We start from the raw sequence: 22,905 nt of genomic DNA on the forward strand, positions 1-22,905 counted from the left end.
TTTTAAAAATAACTGGCTCTATCAAACATGTTTATATTTTTAAAAACATAAAGGACAAATAGAAATAAAATTTCTATTTTCTATTTTTGAAATAAGAAAAATAAAAATAATGCTAAAGGGCATTTTAGTTTTCTGTCTTTTTTCTTCTTTCTTCAGTCAAGCCAGCAGATAGAGAACCAGGACTATGAATTAGATAAAAGCTCCCCATCACCAGTTTACTGTTTACAGCGGGATAAGAAAATGGCATAACCAGGCGAATTCTGTGGAGGGGGAAAAAGATCCAGCAATATGCTATTTGTATCATGGTGCTATTGCATTATTGTATTCTAACAGCGTCTAAGGTAGAGCTCATTGACTCGCAACATTTTACGGAGAAGCGTCTCCTGAAGCTCTGTATGGAAGATTACATTGTCAGATGGCCTGAGAAACCTTCTCCATGATTTCATTTCAAGATTCAGATGAAACAATAAAGCAGATGAACCACGGAAGAAGTCAGACCTTTTAAATCAAACAGCAAAGAAACCGTCTCCATGATTTCATTTCAAGTTTCATTACAAATACAAATGCATTCATCCAGTAATGTAAAGTGATGCTATCTTTGACAAATGATAGAGAAAAATAATAAAAGCGATGATGATACAAGTTAATGACCAAGCAGCTTATATACATACCCTGATACCTGTCACCTTGCTTAAAACAATCTTATGCCCCCAGACAGTAATCACCCCCCCCCCCCCCCCCCCCCCCCCCCCAAAAAAAAAAAAAAAAGGCCAAAAAAACAACAAAGGAACAAAAAAGCAAATTCACCGACTAGATGACATAATTCTGCCTTCGAATTGTGCTAGTAGTTAGTCAACCTCTTCACACAACACACCTTCATATTCTAGCACCAAACCAGTTGAAGATTATCCATTGTTTACTCAATTCAAGCACATGATGAAACATAGCATAACTCAAGCTAGAAAAGCAAGCATATTCAGCATAATATAAAGAGAATGTTTGATGGATTTGAACTGTAAGGCGAGCATATACCTTTAATTGCTGTCTCAGTCCATGACTGGTGGCAAAATGCATGTTTTACTTGGGGTGTTGTCATGCTAGAGTGGCCCTTTTGCCTTTTGCATCCCTTGACTGGATGACAAGGAATAAGTCAACAACAACAACAACAACTACAAGTCTACAATAGTAATTCAAAAAAGAATGCTCATGTAAGCTGGTGTGCTATAGAACCGTTGAGATGACACAAAAGATGGGCGGACACAACCATATGCATGCTACATTTGGTAGAATCACAGGATCAATATTATGCAAGTAAATGTGTGGCTTTCCCCATTTCAATGTTAAGGGCTTGGTTGTGCATCTGAAATGATATGCTTGTGAAAAAGTTAATGCAACAATGAGTATCCAGAAAAAGTTGGATGAACTAGTAGTTGCAATAATTGGGAAATCTGAATTCATTCTCAAACTTTTCAGACTTACAAATAATGCGGTTTTTTTAGAATTTTGCACAAAATATTCTGAGACTTCTCTTAATTTATTGGGTTAATCAGATGCTACTAAAATATCTCGTTAATCTACCTTTTCTAAGTTTTCTTTGGAATCTATAGCATGTTAGCTGACCCCAAATATTGGGGACAAAGGGTAGGTCATTATGGTAATCAAGGATTCAAGTCCTAGTGGGATGTCTAGCAAGACGTTGAGACAGGGCACCCTAAGTGTCGGGACATAAACCGTCCCACTGTCTACCCAGCATCCCATTAGGCATGTACCAAGACATTTCCCAACCCAAGCACCAAGATGGTGGGACAGCCGCACGTCTCGTTCCACCAAAAAACCAGGGGATCTCCAACCCATAGGCTTTGAATCATTCATGATAATCTTTGGGAGATAACTTTATTATGTCAAATATGAACTTTTGCTATTGGGAAAATAATCCTAAATTTGCCATTACAGTGGAGAGATATTTAAAAGGCAGTTTGAAGCTAAAAAGTGTTTCTGTGGGTGTTTATGCGAGCAAGCATGTTCTGTAGATGGAGATTAGATGAGGGACCTGTGCAGAAACAGACTTCTTCAACTCCAAGAATTGACTGTAAATCCCATAAAGCCTGCGCTTCTCAGCTTCTGAAACTGAAGGTCTGGCCTTCGAAGCAACAGATTTCAAAAGTTCATCAGTGATAACGGGCATTCTGCCTGGTTTACCACCATCTCCACTATCCAGAAGCTCATGAACTGACACAAGCTGTGCATCTGACAGAAGGGCTTGGAGGTCAGCACCACTAAATCCTTCAGTCATAGAAGCTATAGTTTCCAGGTTAACATTGCTTGCCAAAGGAAGCTGAGCCAGCAAAGAAATGGACAAAACGTCAGCACTTCCAAAGAGGAAAACAAAGGAAAAAAATCATCTCACAAAAAAAGGAGCAAAAGAAAAACAAGAATTAGTATATGATTTCCATTACTTAGAGAGGCGATGCAATTCTGTAACCATCACCTTCCAACAAAAATTTTTCGACTGAATTACTATTCAATTTACACTAATTTTTCCAAGATTTAATTTACCAAGGGCTTGTTTGCATTTGGCTGTCATGAAATACCATGTACTAATAAAGTGCTTAAAAGCCAAGAGAAAATTAGTCCAGTGGAAACTATCTCTATGTAGTGAAAGATAGGGGCGATGATAGAGAGGGAGAGAGAGTGTGGCAGAGAGAGTTTGACAATTTGACTACATACGAAACATTAAATCATCAGTAGAATATTTAACAATTGACTAGCAGTGATGGGAATGATAAGCCATCTGAAATAGAGATCCTCACAATTGATTGTGACCTACAGTACACATGCTTAGAAACCAAAAACTACTCTTTTGGAGGACAATAACTTACGGATCAAGTGAGTGGAAAAAAAGAGTTTTGATGTTTTGATGTGATTTAAGCATCAAAATCAATTCAATTCCAATATATACATATTTTAAGATGTGTCAATCATGATCAATGATGTGGATCTCCAATTTGAATGGCCCATAATTGATTTTTGAAATATAGTGTGTCTGGTGTTATGAGAGAGAGATAGGTCGAAAATAGAGAGAGAGAGAGAGAGAGAGAGAGAGAGAGAGAGAGAGAGGGACCAGCACCATTTATGTCTTCTATTAACTCGAATCCTCAGAGTTCACTGCCATAAATCATGAGTTTGAATTGATCTTGTCAGAGCCTGATTGTACAAGTATTTACTTGCATCTATACTGATATCTCAATCTGTTAGTGCCGCTGAGCTACCTTGTCCCACTCCAATCCAAATATTAGAGCCATTTTAATTGTAATCAAGGGTTAAAATAATGATCATACCATGGTAGGATACACCCCATAAAGAGGCATATCAAGGGCATATTAAGGACACCCATATCACATATGATACATATTATTGGTACCATGATTAGATACACTGGCATACGGTGGCACATACCCTTCCGAAAAACGACCGGTACACCCCCATCCTGCAGTATTTCAAACCTTGATTTTAATTGCTATAACCAGTTCTATAACAACCTTCTATCTCATGATTGTGTTCACTTTTTTCCTAAAAAGCAACATAGCAGAGTCCTTCAAAAACATCAGAAACCCAGTATCTTATTGACATAAGTCTTACATCTCTCAGGTGTTATGATTTCATCTATCCACTGATACAAGCACCTGGGAGATCAATTAAATACTGTGGTTGGACAAGAATATCCAAAGCATCAAATACCAATTAAGTAACTTGGCCACATTTTCAAGGGAAAGTACGGGTTGAATGCTTCAAGTCTGTTAGGAAATGATTTCAGAAAAGACAACGTGAAAGTCATAATGACAATGATGCCTCCATGCATTAGGATTCTAACAGTAACAGAAAGCCAATGCTAAGGAACAAAAATTGCAAAACAAATATGTTCTTATATCTGTTTAAGTGCAGATTTATGCTGTTTAAAGCAGATCTGATCTAGAGAGAGAAAATAAGTAGGAAAAAATGGGTGAGAAGGGAATATGCAGATCCAAAATTGCAGAATTGGTAGTGTCATGAAGGGAGGTCATGGGTATCTTTTCTGTATTCTTCAAGAATCTGGGAAAGATCTGAATCCAGTTCTGATATAGAGCACAGAAAACAGGAAGTGAGGTAGTTCTCTTGTAAAAACAAGAATAACTGAAAAAGAGGAGATGGAAGAGAAGAAAGAACAACCTATTTCACGGTCGGGTGCAAGAACATTAGAGAAGAAAGGGGGGAAAAATAGTCAAGAAAGAGGACTGAAGAAAGAAACGTGCTAGACAAAAAAAAGGCGGGGTGGAAAGAGATGACTGGCCTGGGTGACACAGGAATAATTAGGAGAACATAATCAAAAAATCAGATTTTCTTTTCTGCTTTCATCTCTCCAAAAATGGGCTGGCTAAGCTACAAATAGGAGATTTCTCTCCCGAACTTCTGCCCAGAAAACCTACAAAATCACCTAACCAGTAACCAACACAGGTCCCCAAATGTCATTCCTAAAGAACTAAATATGCTTGGGAACTGAAAGTCATAAACCGGGCATGTATGATTTGACTGGGTTATGGGTCGTTTGGGCACCTTCACAGAAATTCAGTTACATATAATAGAACAAGAAATGACTCCAAGGATAATAACCGTCTCCTGGATGGTCAAAAGAAATTTGCAGTCTAGAAAGCCAAACAGCATACGTATTTATCACTGAAATTGGCAAAACTAAATACTGGATTTGAGCATAAAGTATAGGGAACAGAAAAACACAAACCTTTTTTGAAAGAACTGAAAGAATATCCAGCCTCTCCTGCCATGTTGGAAAATCACAAAAAAGAAGACGATCCAGCCTTCCAGGTCGCAGGAGTGCAGCATCAAGTAGATCCGGCCGACTGGATTGTTATATAAAAACATAAAGTTTCAAATTTAAGCACAAAGAACACAACTAGCATTAGAGTGGAGGAAATGAGAAGTAGCCAAATGATCCTATTAAACAAATCCAAAAAAATATTATCCAAGAAACCATAAACATATATGCGATCAGATACTCTCAGAAATCTAAATCATGACTGCTACAGGAAAATATGACCACAGCCAGAATATATGATCATCTTCTTTATGTAATGAATTGCATCAAAACCACCTGCTCATAAAATAAGCCCTCAAGAATCTAACAGACATCAGTATAAATCCCTGGAAATTAAAATGCCAACCATACAAACCATCAGCAGAATATTATTTAACGTTGGCATGGACAATCAAAGGACTTTTATCCACTTAATGTGGTATTTTTTGCCAAATAATGAAGGTTAACTATTTTTTATAACTTCCACTGTATTATTGTAAGACACACTAAGAAGGACTCAGAAACAGATATGCTAAGGAAAAGACAAGAAGCATAAACACATGCACAGTGTAGCAGAAGCTTCTAATGCGACATGTAATCTCAAGTCAATCACTTATAATAAGTTAAGGTCAACTTGCTAAGACAATCCAAGAGTTCTTTACACATTATGTAACAGAAACTACATCAAATTCATTGATCTTATGTTTATAACCTAAGGAATACAAGTCAAACCATGTCTTATTTTGATGTTCCCAGTATGGAAGAACTAGGTATCAATACTATAAATTGTTATGATGAGCAATAATATTGTTTATGGTACTGTAGCATGAAATATTCACAGCATCGCAGCAGTGACAGACCACACATTGTTGTGTTCTTTTTAGTATTATGTTACTATTGCTTACTAGGATTTTTCTAGTTAAACATCAAGATATCATGTTTTTAGGGCTTTATAAGTCTGTTAGAAGCTCCAACCAACTCTCTGAGACTAATTGGTCTTATGATGATTTAGATTAAAAGAAGAACAAAGTTTGGCTACATTTTCTTTCTCTTTATTTCTCTTTCTTTTTCACTAACTACTCTTGTGAGATACTCTCTTTTTCACTTCAGCCCCGTTCTTTTTGGGAAGAGCTGGAATAGAGGATCGTGAACGCGATCCTCTCCGGCTCCTCTGGGGGCGATCAGGGCGAGGGCGCCGCGAGCATCCGCGGCACCCCCCCCCCCTCAAGCTAATCCGCGGCCAATCCGGCCACGGATTTCGCTCGACCGCTGCGATTCACGCGGCGGAGAGCCGTTGCCCTAGGGCTATAAAGCCCTTTCCCCCTCCTCCAGATCACCGCCGAGCTCCCTGTTCTTCCTCTCCTCCCTCTCCTTCCTCTGCTCCCGCTTCCCAAGTGGCCGGCGAGCCGCCTCGGCCAACCACCATCACCACTTGAGCCTCCTCTATTTTGAGCTCTCCTTCCTCTCCGGAAAGCACCGCCGCCGCCGCCACTTGACCACCGGATCGAATAGCCACAGCTGAGACCTCCCTCCTGCCACCTCCGTCGACCACCGGTAAGCCTCTTTTGTCCCTTTATTTCATGATTTTTTTTTCTGTTTGGGCCCCAAACCGAAGTCATCCTTGGACCCTCCCTTCACAGCCGAGCCGCCACAGCACCCTACTGCCGGCCACGACCGCCCTACCGACAGCCACGTCCCTCGCAAGCCGCCGGCCGGGCCACCGTCCGGCCACCTAGGCCGGCCACCCTGCTGCCCCCCTTCCTCCCCCATTTTCCCATCTCCCCCATCCATGGGGAGATCAGGAAGGAAGAAGGCCCACTGTGGGCCGTGAGCACTTTGATGGGCCCAACTTGGGCCCAGTCCACTGCAGGCCCAACTTGGGCCCAGTCCAGTCCGGTTGGGCCCAGTTGGGCAGTACCCTTGTGGGCCCAACTTGGGCCCAGTTCAGATCCGAGCCCGAAACCCGAACCCGAACCCATTTGGCCAATAAATGAAATTTTGCAGTTAAGCCCTTGGCAGTATATTATTTCACAAAAGAATTTTCTGTAATTTGTATTTGATCCCTATAGAAAAGATTTATTACATAAAAGCCCTCAAATATATTTGTTTGGTCCCTTTACTGAAGTTTTATTATAGAACAGTACCATGTAATTAAGTATTAGTCCCTGCAATAAATTTTATTGCATAAATGAACCAATTAGAAGCCAACCTTGGGGGCCCTATTGGGCCGAGTCTATGCGGGCCCATTGGGCCGTGTCCGATGTGGGCCCTATCGGGTCATGTTCATTATGAACTAACTTTGGGCCCTATTGGGACGTGCCCAGTAGTATTATTTCTGAATTTTGCTTAACTCTGAAATTAACAAGAAATTAATTAAATTTAAACAGGTGAACCTGATCCGCCTATCTGAAGTAGGGGTTAAGCGAGAAGAGGTAAGTAACTTAATGCTTCAAAGTGCATTTTCGAAATTATTTGGTAAAATAATTATTAGTGAATATGTTTTGAAATATGTTTTGTATTTAGTAAAATGGGTCTGGCATGTTAAATTTCATTTGAAAATTATGTTGTATGCTCTGAAATCCGTAAAATATGACTGGATAATTTATGAAATCTATTTTTTCTATATAAATGCATTCTCAGCATGGCTATGATCTGTTCTGTTTTGCTCTGGCCCCGCCAATGGGGATTATACGTTGGACCTGTCGACTTGTAATCTGTAAGGAACCGGTTTCGACACCGTACCACCGATGATTAGAATAGTGGTATTTGGACACCGTACCACCCAAGGTTCGCCAGACCGATCGTACCGACGTACCAATGAGCACCGGCACCGGTACGGTTCCGGTTCGGTACCAGCTTGGAACCGGTACCGAACTGGAGCCGCGCGCACGACCACGCGCGCGCGGATATTAAAAAAAACAAAAAAAAACGTGTCCGCACGCGCCCGGGACGCGCGCGAACTCGTCAAATGCCACAGAGTGGCATTTAATTCCCCTATGCGGGCTGGCAGCCCGCGTGGGCAAGGTGCCCCGCGCGGGGAACCGCGCTCGGGCGCGATTCCCTGCTGGGGAATCGCGTGCGGACGCGGTTCCTGCACGGGGAATCGCGTGCGGATGCGGTTTCTGCACGGGGAATCGCGTGCGGGCGTGCGTTCTTCGCTCGCGCGTCCGCGCACATTTCCCAAAAAAATGCATCCGCGCACGTCCGCGGACGCGTCAAATGCCACTCTGTGGCATTTAATGCCCCCACGCGGGCTGGCATCCCGCGTGGGCATGGTGCCCCATGCGGGGAACCGCGCTCGAGCGAGGGAATCGCGTGCGGGCGTGGGAATCGCGTGCGGGCGCAGTTCCTGCGCAGGGAAACGCGCTCGAGCGCGCTTCCGCATGCGTTTCCCAAAAAAAATGCATCCGCGCGGACGCGTTAAATGCCACAGAGTGGCTTTAAATGCCACTCTGTGGCATTAAGAGGCCCACGCGGGCTCCAGCCGCATGGGCACTCTTCTCCGCGCACGAGGCGCGCTGCCCCGCGCGCCCACGTGCAGGGAAAGAGTGGCTTGGACCGGGGCGAACCGGCCGATTCGCGCCGGTCTAAGTACGGCAGCAATCGATTCCGACCCAGTTTGGGTCGGAACCGTTTTTATACGCTGTACCGTACCGGTGCCCGTCGGCACCAGTTCGGTACAGGCTGAACCGACGGTCGGTTCAGCATGCCCTGGTACCACCGGTGCTTAATAATAGTGTTTGGCACCTTGTGCAACCCATGCCACTGGGTTACGTGGCTGTAGCCTATCATGTTGAGATTCTGGTATCATATTTTTGAAAAAATGATAATAAATTTTGAAAACAGTAAAGCGATGTTATTTATGATTTATTCCTGACATTATTCTGTATTTTGATCTGATATGCTCTGACCCCACTTTGGAGTATTTTGTTGCTTACTAGGCTAGTGTAGCTCATTATTTTATTTTCTCTATTTTTCAGATCCAGAGGTTTGATCGCACGGGATTGGGGAGTGCGTTAGATGTTCCGATGATTCCATCAGTTATTAGCATTTTAGTTAGATTGATTAGAGTATTTGACTTATGTCAGCATATGTTATTTTGAAATTTCTAAAAAAAAAACTATTTGAACATTTGAATTATGTTGGCATATGCTATTTTGGAATTTTGTAAGACTGCTTTTGAATGACTTTAATTATTTATGTTAATTTTAAGCATCTGTGATTAACCCTTAAATAAGTTTTGAACATCTGTATTTGCTCTGATATGTTCCGATGCCTTGCACGCCTGTGCGGCCCGCCGTGCGGGCGTGCGGCGTCTGTCGCGCCTCGGGCTCGGGGCGTGACAGATTTGGTGGTATCAGAGCTTAGGTTAAGATCACTAGGAACCATAAGTAAAACAGTCATATTAGAGCCTAAATGAAAGGATTTCTAGGATTCGTCGGAAAGGTTGAGAGATGGGGTAGTAACTAGACAAAGGGATAATGTTCATTTGTTTTGTTAACTATTTTGTATTATTCTGTTTGGATAAATTTATAAAATTTATATATTTTCACTGAATCAGAATGCCGCCTCGCCGTGTCCGTAGCTTGAATCGGAATGTTGGGGGCTCTCGGGGAAGAGCCCCCACTAACCAAGCGGGCGAGGCATCCAATAGCTCAGGGCCCCAGGGCCAATCAACTCTAGAAACTGCCGCCGGAAATCAAACTCGGATGCTCGAACTGATTGAGAAGGTCGTTGGGTTAGTACGCCAACAGAGGCAACAACCTCAGCAACCCATCCAACAAGATGTTGCTCCTCCTGAGCAAAGGAGCATAGCAGAATTCAAAAGAATAGCTCCTTCGGCTTTTAAAGGCACCACTAGTCCTCAAGAGGCCGAAGCCTGGATAGATGAAATGGAGAAAGCCTTCAGGGCAATGGAGTGCACCGATGAAGAGAAGGTCAGATTTGCCACCTATATGCTTCAAGACCGAGCTCATCATTGGTGGATGTCTGTGGAGCGCACATTGGCACACGAGCAGGAGGCACTTACCTGGCAGAGATTCCGCACAGCATTCTACTCCAAGTACTTTCCCTCCAGTCGTCTGAGGGAGCTAGAGAGGGAATTTCTCAATCTGAATCAAGGAACTATAACTATGGATGAGTATGAGGCAGAGTTTGACAGGCTATCTCGGTTTGCTCCCACCCTCGTCATGGATGCAGAGTCCTGGATGAGGAGATTTGAAGAAGGATTGAAGCCTCACTTACGTCGGGGTTTGGCAGCAGTGCACTCAACAAACTATGATGACCTGGTAGACAGGGCCAGGAATATGAAAATTGTCTGGAAGGAAACACAAGATTCAAAAGATAGAATACAAAAGAAGAGGAGTAGAGATGATGATACTCATAGTGGACAAAATTCTAACACTCTCGTAATAGGTCTGGGCAATCAGAAAAGCAGGGATCTTATGGAGAGACTATTCAACAAGAGAAGCCTAAATGTGAAGCATGTGGAGGTGCCCATAAGACAGAACTCTGTAAACGGTTGTCCGGCAATTGTTTCAAATGTGGCCAACAGGGTCATAGGACAAAGGAGTGCCCTTATAATTAGCAAGACTCTCAATCAGTTCAGAGGCCCCACGCTACAGAGACCCAACAAGTACAAGCTTCTCCTGCTCCGGTTCGGTCGGCTCAGCCTTCTTCCTCTGAGCAGCAGACAGGAGGGAGACCGCGCACACAGGATCGTATTTACGCCCTAACTCAGCAGGATGCTCAGGCATCCAACACTGTGGTGTCAGGTACACTACTAGTTGCTTCTGTTTATGCCCATACACTATTTGATTATGGTGCTATGCATTCCTTCGTGTCATCTATATTTGTGCGAAAACATGACCTATTTTGTGTGCCATTAAAGTATGATTTGCATGTTAGCACCCCTGCCGGGAATGGGATGACCTGATTACTGTCCAGCTCAGATGGTAGATAGAGACTTGCCTGCTGATTTGATAGTTATAGATATGCATGACTTTGGCATAATTCTCGATATGGACTAGTCAGCATCACACTCTGCTACCATTAACTGTCATGAAAAGCGGATAAATTTCAGATCCCTGGAGACACTGAATTTAGCTTCGTAGGTAGTGGTGCTTATACTTCTCCTTGAGTTGTCTCTGTTCTGCAATTTAAGCGGCTACTCAAAAAGGGGAGTATGGCGTATATCGCCACAGTAGTTGACACTAGACAGATCGAAGATTGGAAGATATTCCAGTAGTAAATGAATATCTGTATCCATTGTTTTCGATAGGAAAACTCAGTCTGCGCTATGTGGGCCCTTTCGAGATTCTGAAAAGAGTAGGAGCTGTCGCATACAAATTGGCACTCCCACCTTCACTGTCTGGAGTTCACAATGTTTTTCATGTTTCCATGTTAAGAAAGTACATTCCAGATATGAGCCATGTGGTACAAGTGACTCCCCTGCAACTTAGAGAAGATTTGAAATATCTTGAGCAGCCTGTACGTGTAGTTGATAGAAGAGAACAAGCGTTGAGGAGGCGCACGATTCCTTATGTTAAGATCCAGTGGAGCAATTACTCAGAACATGAGACTACGTGGGAACTGGAGGATAAGATGAAGAAAAAAAAAATATCCAGACCTTTTTGCAAACTAAGGTATGTTAAATTTCGAGGACGAAATTTTTATAAGGAGGAGAGAATGTGAGATACGGGCTGAAGTCAGCAGCCCCAGCCGACTTCAGCCCCGTTCTTTTTGGGAAGAGCCGGAATAGAGGATCGTGAACGCAATCCTCTCTGGCTCCTCCGGGGGCGATTGGGGCGAGGGCGCCGCGGGCATCCGTGGCACCCCCCCTCCAGCTAATCCGCGGCCAATCCGGCCACGGATTTCGCTCGACCGCCGCGATTCACGCAGCGGAGAGCCGTTGCCCTAGGGCTATAAAGCCCTTTCCCCCTCCTCCAGATGACCGCCGAGCTCCATGTTCTTCCTCTCCTCCCTCTCCTCTCCCTCTCCTTCCTCTGCTCCCGCTTCCCAAGTGGCCGACGAGCCGCCTCGGCCAACCACCATCACCACTTGAGCCTCCTCTATTTTAAGCTCTCCTTCCTCTCTGGAAAGCACCGCCACCGCCGCCGCTTGACCACCGGATCGAATAGCCGCGGCTGAGACCTCCCTCCTGCCACCTCCGTCGACCACCGGTAAGCCTCTTTTGGCCCTTTATTTCATGTTTTTTCTATTTGGGCCCCAAACCGAAGTCATCCTTGGACCCTCCCTTCACGGCCGAGCCGCCGCAGCACCCTGCCGCCAGCCACGACCGCCCTACCGACAGCCGCGTCCCCCGCAAGCCACCGTCCGGCCACCTAGGCCGGCCACCCTGCCGCCCCCCTTCCTCCCCCGTTTTCCCATCTCCCCTATCCATAGGGAGATCGAGAAGGAAGAAGGCCCACTATGGGCCATGAGCACTTTGATGGGCCGTTGGGCCCAGTCCACTGCAGGCCCAACTTGGGCCCAGTCCACTGCAGGCCCAACTTGGGCCCAGTCCAGTCCAGTTGGGCCCAGTTGGGCAGTACCCTTGTGGGCCCAACTTGGGCCCAGTTCAGATCCGAGCCCGAAACCAGAACCCGAACCCGAACCCGAAACCCGAACCCATTTGGCCAATAAATGAAATTTTGCAGTTAAGCCCTTGGCAATATATTATTTCACAAAAGGATCTTCTGTAATTTGTATTTGATCCCTACAGGAAAGATTTATTACATAAAGGCCCTCAAATATATTTGTTTGGTCCCTTTACTGAAGTTTTATTATAGAACAGTACCCTGTAATTAAGTATTAATCCCTGCAATAAATTTTATTGCATAAATGAACCAATTAGAAGCCAACCTTGGGAGCCCTATTGGGCCGAGTCTATGCAGGCCCATTGGGCCGTGTCCGATGTAGGCCCTATCGGGCCATGTTCATTATGGACTAACTCTGGGCCCTATTGGGTCGTGCCCAGTAGTATTATTTCTGAATTTTGCTTAGCACTGAAATTAACAAGAAATTAATTAAATTTAAACAGATGAACCTAATCCACCTATCTGAAGTAGGGGTTAAGCGAGAAGAGGTAAGTAACTTAATGCTTCAAAGTGCATTTTCGAAATTATTTGGTAAAATAATTATTAGTGAATTAAGTTTAGAAATATGTTTTGTATTTAGTAAAATGGGTCTGGCATGTTAAATTTCATTTGAAAATTATGTTGTATGCTCTGAAATCCGTAAAATATGACTGATAATTTATGAAATCTATTTTTTCTATATAAATGCATTCTCAGCATGGCTATGATCTGTTCTGTTCTGTTCTGTTCTGGCCTCGCCAATTGGGATTATACGTTGGACTTGTCGACTTGTAATCTGTAAGGAACCGATTTCGACACCGTATCACCGGTGATTAGAATAGTAGTATTTGGACACCGTACCACCAGTGCTTAATAATAGTGGTGTTTGGCACCTTGTGCAACCCATGCCACTGGGTTACGTGGCCGTAGCCTATCATATTGAGATTCTGGTATCAGATTTTTGGAAAAATGATAATAAATTTTGAAAACAGTAAAACGATGTTATTTATGATTTATTCCTGACATTATCTGTATTTTGATCCGATATGCTCTGACCCCACTTTGGGGGTATTTTGTTGCTTACTGGGCTAGTGTAGCTCATAATTTTATTTTCTCTGTTTTTCAGATCTAGAGGCTTGATCGCACGGGATTGGGGAGTGCGTTAGATGTTCTGATGATTCCATCAGTTATTAGCATTTTAGTTAGATTGATTAGAGTATTTGACTTATGTCAGCATATGTTATTTTGAAATTTCTGAAAAAAAACTATTTGAACATTTGAATTATGTTGGCATATGCTATTTTGGAATTTTGTAAGACTGCTTTTGAATGACTTTAATTATTTATGTTAATTTTAAACATCTGTGATTAACCCTTAAATAAGTTTTGAACATCTGTATTTGCTCCGATATGTTCTGATGCCTTGCACGCCTGTGCGGCCCGCCGTGCGGGCGTGCGGCGTCTGCCACGCCTCGGGCTCGGGGCGTGACAACTCTCCCTTTATTGTTCTTTCAATTTTCTTTCTTCATTCTTATTCTCTATTGTTTAATTTCTGCAATTGATTTGTAAGCTTATATTTAATTATATCTAGAATAGTACTCAACTGGGATATTATGCGATTGTAGGATACAAGTTAAGTTGAAAGAAAAATTTAATAGGACAGCCATACGGCCAGCTATGCTTTATGGTGCATAACATTGGGCAGTTAGAAAACCACATATGCACATGCATGTGGCTGAAATGAGAATTTTGAGATGCATACGTGATGATACAAGGAAAAATAGAATAAGAAATGAAGCCTTTCATAAAAAAGTTAGTTAGCACTAGCTAAGGATAAATTGAGAGAATGACAACTTAGATGGCTTGGACATATACAATGTAGGCCGAAAGATGCATCAGTACAAAAGAATAGTTTGATACAAAGAAAAGAGGGGTAGAGATAAACTGAAAATTACATGATATGAAGTACTAAGAAAGGAATCAATATCTCAACATCTCTCAGAAAGCATGGCCCTAAACTAAGTGGAATGGAGGAAAAGGATTCGTATAGCGGACCCCAACTAATTTGGGATTAAGCTTAGCTGAGTTGAGTTGGAATGGTGCTCAACAATATTTTGCATTACTTTAAGCCCATAAGACATTTAGAGTTTCACCATCCATGACTAAGCTTACAACCCCTTTATCCTTGTTTCCTTTCTTTGTTTTCACCACATTTTCTAAAAATCTCTGCTTGATCACACATATTTGCGCACACAACATAATTTTCAAATCACAAATTCTTTAGAAAACCTTCCATAAGCCTCTATCCATAGAACCCTAATGCCTCATTCCTATCACCAGTTACCAACCCCAAATACTTCAAGAAGGAAACTTGTTTTCTCCCTAGACTTGTGATCGATTCCAATCTGTCCAAATTTCTGCTGCTGGACAGTAAGCTTTGAAATTCTTCATAAAAGCCTAAATAACTTCAAGGACTAACATCACACGTACACATCCCTAACCCCTAAGATTCTGCATGCACAAGAAGGTGGCAATTAGGAGGAAATAATTAGGATGACTTGAATTAATTGTTATTATATAAAAATTTCCTTTTAAGCATATGGAACACTAAAAGGCTTATCCTTTTCCTGCAGAATACTCGAATGTATAGTATATGTCAAAGAACCCAAATAGCTCTAATTTCTTAAGGCTACATATATCTGGTCAGCTGCAACCTAGTTCACTAAACAAATTAAGCCTTTAACCAGACCTCAAATATATACCTCTTCTTTTATCAATTCAAAAATCACGTCTCCAAGTGTAAGCTTCACATTTCAACCAGCCGTATCAGCTGGGACTGTATTCACCAAAGATAAAATACTTTAACCTTATATGTAGGGGATTAGCGCTGCATGAAGAAGAGAGAAGCTGTAGTTACTAAAACAAATGAGAATGTAAATTGAACAGTGGATGATGGACTCCTAACACTGCAAACCTAATACTAGTCACAAACTATTTTTTTGTAAGAAAGAGATGTCAAGTGAAGTCTTTAGATTCATAATGAGGTGACATATAAACCTTAGGCATAAGGTGCAGTCTCATGTTTTTTATTGAAATATTTACAAATCTAAGAATTATCATACCAAAGAAGCAAGGTAAAGAACACAAGTGTTGTGTTAGAATTGGTCAGAGGCTTTGATAAAGATAGGACATTGCAACAATACATGACTAATTGTGCATTCAATGGTCAGTGTATAATAACATGTCCACCATACTTATGTCTAGACATTTAAGTCTACATGCAACAATGTCATGTGACAATCAAAAGGAATTATCCCTTCCTTCCAATTGGCTATGAAAATAATCAAACCCTGGCATACATGCCTTTCATATAAGGCATGGCATTGATAAGCCTCTCTATGTGATACATATACCTCACCTTGTATGGTCTAAGCTAGGCTTGTCAACAGGTCGGCTAATGATCTGACCTGACCCGTGACCCGAACCAGCAACTACCCGAACCAAAAGTGCAATTCCTGCCCAGCTACCTGTACAGTGCGAGGCCTGGTGAGCCATGGTCCAAGTTGGGTAGGCATCAGGTACAAGCCAACCCAATCAAGTACAACTGACATAGGATTTGGACACAAAAATCTGTTCTCCTCTCCCCCCCAACCTCCATCCGTAATCCGTGGCAATCTTATCTAGCGACCTCCAATGCTCTCATGTCTTTGTGCTACCGCATCCCACTCTGACGACCACCACTGCCGAGGCCTGCAGCTGTGTCACCAATATCCATTGCCGGCGACCACCTACTCTGTGCCTCTGGCTGCCACTCCTTGTTCTTCAGTAAGCAAGAGAAGGTATTCCACCCCATTGCTCCTCCTCATTACTATTGCAATGCCTTGTATATCTACTACTTGAATGCGTTGCAATTTGGATAGGTTACATTGGAGTTGGATGCAATGTATTGAGTGGACAAAGGATATGGACAAGTGATTCTCTCCCTCTTTATCTTCTTCTTAAAATTTGCTAGCAGTCTTGATAGATTTTATGATTTTTTTTTGGTTTTCTGCTCTCATATAAGTCGTTAATCAAACAGGAGGTTTTGGTACCACAAAATGGATTGGATTTTTCTTTCTTTATAGTTTTTTAGGTTTTGGGCTTAAGGCAATGAGTTCTGTTAGTGTCAGGGGCCAGTGATAGTCCAGAAAAAAGATTTTTTATTGTCAAAAAATTAATTTTTTACATTTTGAACGTGAATCAATACTCCCAAGGTTTTTCTGTTGCATCAGATATCTGAAGAGAGTTGTTGGTCTATGAAGAGACTTTTGTAGATTGAACTTGATTTCATATAGGTTCATCGATTTTCTTGGTTTTTCCAGTAAGATGTGATAAGAGTACAAAGCTGTTGACCCTACATTATTTAGATCATGGTTCTTAGTGGATGGTTGATATCAGCATAGCTTGATTTTTTTTTTTAATGCTTACTTCTAATGCTTTTGATCTATTCAGTGACTGAGAAAAGGGCAGTTTGTAGAAAACATGCATGCAGATATTGGATAAGAGTGGAGATTATATATAGGCAACTTGCTTTTGTTGCTGTTGTCAGTTTACTGATATAAGGGATGGTGGAATCTTGCATAAGAAATTGTGTTTGTTGCTTTGATGAGTTCAGCTTGTGTTTGTTGCTTTTGTGATGAGGGAAAATGGTATATCATCCAGTATGTTAATTGGTAGAACATGTAACTATAGTTTTGTAACTATAATTGGTAGATTATGAAACTACGTCAATGTGCTATACCCAAGTCCATGATTCAATATGAGTGTACTTGTCACATGCATATGCAAGATGTTCTCTATTCTTAGTGAATGATATTAGTTTATCTTTTCTCAGTGTCTTGTTTCATTGACTAAGCCTACTCAGACATCAGATGGTATCCTAGATATGAGTCAGGAAGAAAATGCTAAATATAAGTTGTGCAAAAAGCACTGGGCTGGTGGAGCTAGGGCTGGCACTAGTCATCTGAAAAGTCGCATGGAAAATCATTGCTTAAAGAGGAAGGACAAAGGAAAAGGCAGCAAGCATGAGTAGAGGGGCACCTGAAGTCCAAAATTTTAAGTTTGATCGAGAAAGGAGAAAGGATTCGGCTAGAATGTTTATTAAACATAATTATTCTTTGAACATGGTGGAACACTAATTTTTGAAATTTGTTGCAATGGCCTCTAGCCTAATTTTAAAATTGTACCACAGAAACACCTGAGATCCAATACCATGGAGGTATATGAAGAGAAGGTGATTCTTCACAATTAATTAGAACAGCTTGATTCTAGAATAATACTAACTACAGACATCGACATTGGATCACCAAAATATAGCATATTTATCTCTGACAGCCCGTTCTATTAATGATGACAGGGAATTGAAGAAAAAGATTTTGGTTTTTTGAAATACTGCATATCCTCATGATGCAGTTTGTACTAGAATGGAATATAGATAAGAAATTGCTTGTCATGGTGGGAGATAATGCATCTAAAAATGATGTTATGATAAGGAAATCTGGAAATTGGTTGATTGGTATATCCTTGTCCTTTGCATGGGGAGTTATTCCATGTGCATTGCAGTGCACATATTCTAAACCTGATTATGCAGGATGGCCCGAAACAGATAGAAGGTTGTGATAAGATCAAAGATAGTGTGAGATTTTTGAAAAGATCTCTTGGAAAGTAAATATTTGAACTTGCTGTCAATCAGTTAAAGTTGAAGGGTAAAACAAAAGTGCCTATGGATGTACCAACTCAGTGGAACTCCAACCTTTGATGCTCAAGACTACTTTATCATTAAAGGACAATGTTTTTAAAATCAGACCGACACAAGGTACGCGGTACCGACTGTACCGACGTACCGGTGGGTATCAGTACCAGTACGGTACCGAACCAAACCGAGCCGAACCGGTATTGTATCGATGGGGCTAAAAGCCAAAAAAAAATTGAAGCTGGTACGGATTGGTCAGTTCGGGCCGGTACCGGTTCGGTACCGAAATATGTAGCTGTACCGTACCGGTAGGATCCGGTACCGGTATGTACCGGCCGGTACCGCAGACCATGGACCGGCAAGATATCCAGCTCCCAGGTCAAACCAGCCAATCTGACCACTGATGTCAGCAAGACATTATTATGATGCATTAATTATATTTTTATTTTTCAAAAACTAAAAAACAGGAAAAAATCAGAAAAAAAAATTACCAAAAAATAGAATAAAATAGCAAAGATAAAAATACAATTTTTATCTCTTCTGGAGTTTAAGAAAAGGAACTGGACCCTTTTATATCTGCTATTAGAAAAAAAGGAAAGAAAGGGAAGATAACAAAAGATAATATATATCTACTACTTAGTGCTCCTGGAGTTGAGTACTCACAGTCAAGCTCCAGAGTGAAGCCTTCAGAACCCTTTTTCTTTCATAACAACTAAATTGGTTGTGGGACCCATACTCTAAGTACATGCGGACACTCAAAGCCAGAAGCCTCCATATTTTCTTACAGAAGAAAGCGTTAAGAGAAACAAGTCTTATGGGACTAATTGTCTTTGAACTCCCATGTACATCTCATGATAAGAGAGTCCGAGCAGCCTCTACAGCTTCAAATTTATCATTAGACATTTGCAGAGAGGTTTTTGGACATGCATATGCTGATAATAACTTCATGTGCCTTTTTATAATTTCATGTGCTTTCATATATTAATATATAATGGAAAAGGCATTCATAGGTTGAAGCCATGGTCCTATAAAAAGGGACCTTTTATAACACTCCCTAAACCCAAATGGACCAAGGTCTCCTTTTTATAAAAAAAAGGAGGGGGGCCACAACATATCAGATTTAGGTTGGACCGTGTACCCATTTCAGCTGGGGTCAGGTTGGGCCAGGATTTGGCTGACCTGACTTACACTCGGGTTTGGTCGGGTCGGGTCATTACCCAACCCATTGACAGGTCTAGTCTTACGTGTAAGTACCACAACATTTTCAGAGAGCCTTGCCTTGAGGCATTGAGTAACATGAGCTTCAAATAAGTATTTTAAAATGATTTTTGTATGCGTGGTGGAGGGTCATATGGTACCAACAACACTGGGAATGTTGAAAGACTACAAATATCAGGATATGGCATGAAAATAATGGAGAGCTCCCTTTATAAAGATGATCACTACAGACTGGAAAATCCAGCTATTGTAAATGCAAAACCATAACCAAAACCATTATGCTTTATTTCAACTATTTGGGCTTATTGCATCTAGAGACACAGAAATGAGAAGTTACAGTCCCATAGCTCATTCTTAAGGACTCACTTTCTTAGAATTAAAAAAATGTAATTTGTTACCTTTTTGATGTATTTTGAGACATGCAAATCCATCGAATTCCTCTAACTTAGTCCTCCACAACAAAAGATGCATCAAATAGATGACAAGCAGAGTTTGTGTTTTGGAAATGACTCAGCAGACAATACATAAAGTATCATCATGCAAATTCAGAGCCTCAACTAAGATATTTTATCAATAAAAGCTTCAGAAATGATTTTGACCTGGGCATGTGTCAAATAGCTTGCTTAAAGAAGCTTAAAATAAAATTATCATGCAAGTCCTTGAACTCAAGTTAACATGCATAGATATAAGCTTTGTTTCTGACTTCTAGCACGCTTTTCAGCAAACTCAACTAGAAGTAAACAGTAGAATGCAAGGTTTTTTACTTCATATGTTATATTCTGCACTTCTACTTCCTGAAATCTCAGCAAAATTTTCATTATGATTCTTTACAAGATTCACTTCATGGAGTATATAACTATAAGCTTGGCGTAACAATTAAAGAGGACTAACCTAGTTGCAGCAAATACAAACACCCCTGTCAGGGCTTCCACCCCATCTAACTCAGTCAGCAGCTGCAGATAATTATACAATTAAAGCCCAATAGTGAATAAACATGAGCATGATCAATAGGTAATATTTTTTCAATTTAGAATTGTATGATGTGCTTTGCACTAATTAAAAACTTAAATAAAGAACAAGAAATTAATTTTGGAAACCAATCAACAACTTGAAAATAACCTGATTGACAACACGATCAGTTACTCCAGTATTATCATGCCCTCTCTTTGGTGCAATAGAGTCAAACTCATCAAAGAAAAGAAGGCAAGGTGCTGCAGCAGCGGCCTTTGAGAATAGATCGCGAACCTGGAAGAGCATGTTATAATCTTTAATAATCACAATGAAGATGAATAAATTATCAAGATTTACATGTTATTATTGTTAAAGTCTAATTCAAAAGCTTAAGCCAGTAGGTGGACGGGCCCATGAGGATATGAGACCAACTAGACTTCCTAATTTATCCAATGTGGAACTCCTCCACAATTAAAAAACAACTCAAAATTAAAGGAAAAAATAGAGGTTGTTCAATATGAGGACAGAGATGAAGAATGAATATGGGCAACAAACACCTAACACAAACCCAAATGGGAAAAGAGCTCAGACATGAATTCCAAGATAAAGAAAAAGGATAAGAAAAACTAACATGACATGGATGGAAGTCATACGATTGTGGCATGTAACTTCTATGCAAATAATGTTTTAGATGCAAATTCCATTCTTATTCTTTTAAGAGGAAGTAGTTATCTTACAGCTTGCTCAGAAGCACCTATATATTTGTTCAGCAGCTCAGGCCCCTTGACAGATATAAATCTTAAAGAACAAGCAGCTGCTGCAGCTCCAACAATATGTGTTTTTCCACAACCCGGAGGTCCATATAGGAGAACATTTGATCTCAACCTTAGAGGCGACCGGGAAAAGATACCAGGAAACTTTGATGGTAATTCCACCATCTGTCATTGCAAGAGATGAAAAATAAATTTAAGAGTAGTAAAAATAGATATTACATCATGCATGAGCAAAAATAAGGATTAAGGAGAATGGTCAACAGATAAGATAATTCAAGGCATCCAGCAGTCAAGTAACATTGAAGAACCTGATGCCCAGTACAACCATGTAGTTAGGCTTAGGACAAAGCATTTATAAAGATAATCAACATCAGTTTGGTACCATCAATAAGACATGGAGAAATTAGACCATAAGTAGGGTGTCACAGGAGAATTTAGAAAACCTTAAATCACAAGGTCAAGGCAAAGATCTGAAGACTTTAGAGTCGATGCACATTAATATATACAAAAAAAAAATAGCGATTAATTTTGTTGTTTATAATAAAATAATACAATCAATTGGAACCAAAAATTTTGCTAGGACTGATAAATTACTACTGTCGCCACAAAATTTCTGAATCCTCTATCAAAACATGCTTCTCCAAATCATTTTTAAACTATTGAAAATTCAACCTTAGATGACAATACCTGAATTATAGAACTAAATAATTGAGATATTTACTGGTTTCAGAATCCAAAATAGCCTCAGTTCAATATCAACTTACTAGAATTGTTGCTGGGACTGTTCGATCATTGACAACTACTTCCACACAACAACTCTAGCCCTTTCACTATAAGTTTTACGGTCTTTGTCCCTAACCAGAACTCTTCTTTTACCTCGTGTAAATAAGGGATCTGGTTTAAAGGCCAAATTACACCCCTCAAAAGGAACCTAGAGGAGAGTAACTTTAATCCCTCCCACTCCTACAAAGGAAAAAAGAACAAAGAAAAGAAAAAGGGGGTCAATTAAAAGTCAAACTTGTAACCTTGCACATTCTTGTGAAGCTGAGGAGTGAGGACAAATGCGAACATCATCACCAAAAATAAAGGCTAAATCCTTTATTTTGGCCCAATGCACAAGAAAATCCTGTAATGTCACCTTGTGGTCCTCAGACTTGTTTTCACTCCTCCGTGTCTTTAAAGCTGCGCATAATCCACTCATTATGCATTTATTCCTTTATAATTTTGCACTACTTTAGCAGTCATCCATTAAGTTGAAAGAGAACATATTTAGTCCTTTCAATTGCTAAAGAATATAGATAACAATTGGTTTTTTTAGAACATTTCTATTACATTTATATCTTTTTTAAATCTTAATACCCTCCCTTACCACAACCATAACCATCAAGCCTTATCCCAAACATATTTCCTAAGGTGATCCTTCTTCGCAGTCATACCGTATGGTTACCGTGAGACTTTGGTCAGCACATTGGGCAAATCACCATTACAATTTTTGTCTTGACTCTTGATGCGATCATGCATTTTTCTTTTAATAAGTCAAATAAACTAATCACTGTTAAGTAAATAACTGATAAGCTCTTTTAGCCAACTCCATGTTGAAGGAACAAGTGTAGTTTATGTTGCAATCATGGCATAGTACTTATGGTGTAACAAGACCCTCACATATTGCTAGAAGATAAACTATGTATAGAAAACGGGCATCACCAAAGGTCAAATTTTGGTTGTTCTGTGTTTATACTCACCTTTCTTCATATTCTAGATGCTTAGATATGATTAGTTTTACACCAAGACTCTTGAAACTAAGACAATA

General features: G+C 40.8%; 1 protein-coding gene across 8 annotated transcripts in view; it reads right to left on the bottom strand.

Moving 5' to 3' along the window:
* The window catches only part of PEX1 (peroxisome 1), a 42,882-nt gene continuing 19,977 nt past the window's right edge, over nucleotides 1–22,905 (bottom strand). For 2 of the 8 annotated variants that reach the window (XR_015973151.2, XR_005508370.3), the window contains exons 12-18: nucleotides 21,060–21,260; nucleotides 20,491–20,616; nucleotides 20,263–20,324; nucleotides 4,775–4,892; nucleotides 2,051–2,335; nucleotides 1,033–1,131; nucleotides 1–391 (exon numbers count right to left, since the gene is read on the bottom strand). Coding sequence is in view for 2 of the 8 variants with exons in the window: in XM_008808568.6 (XP_008806790.4) it covers nucleotides 1,093–1,131; nucleotides 2,051–2,335; nucleotides 4,775–4,892; nucleotides 20,263–20,324; nucleotides 20,491–20,616; nucleotides 21,060–21,260 (831 nt within the window). In the remaining 6 variants the exon portion in view is untranslated. Of the gene's footprint in view, nucleotides 392–499; nucleotides 1,132–2,050; nucleotides 2,336–4,774; nucleotides 4,893–20,262; nucleotides 20,325–20,490; nucleotides 20,617–21,059; nucleotides 21,261–22,905 lie in introns of those variants that run through there. The other 6 variants (XR_015973150.2, XR_015973148.2, XR_015973149.2 and 3 more) reach the window with 3 other exon arrangements.

The sequence above is a fragment of the Phoenix dactylifera genome, chromosome 14 (assembly GCF_051530095.1).
Source record: "Phoenix dactylifera cultivar Ajwa chromosome 14, Ajwa_hap1_PhDact_Kaust_v1.1, whole genome shotgun sequence".
In the NCBI taxonomy this organism is placed as follows: Eukaryota; Viridiplantae; Streptophyta; class Magnoliopsida; order Arecales; family Arecaceae; genus Phoenix; species Phoenix dactylifera.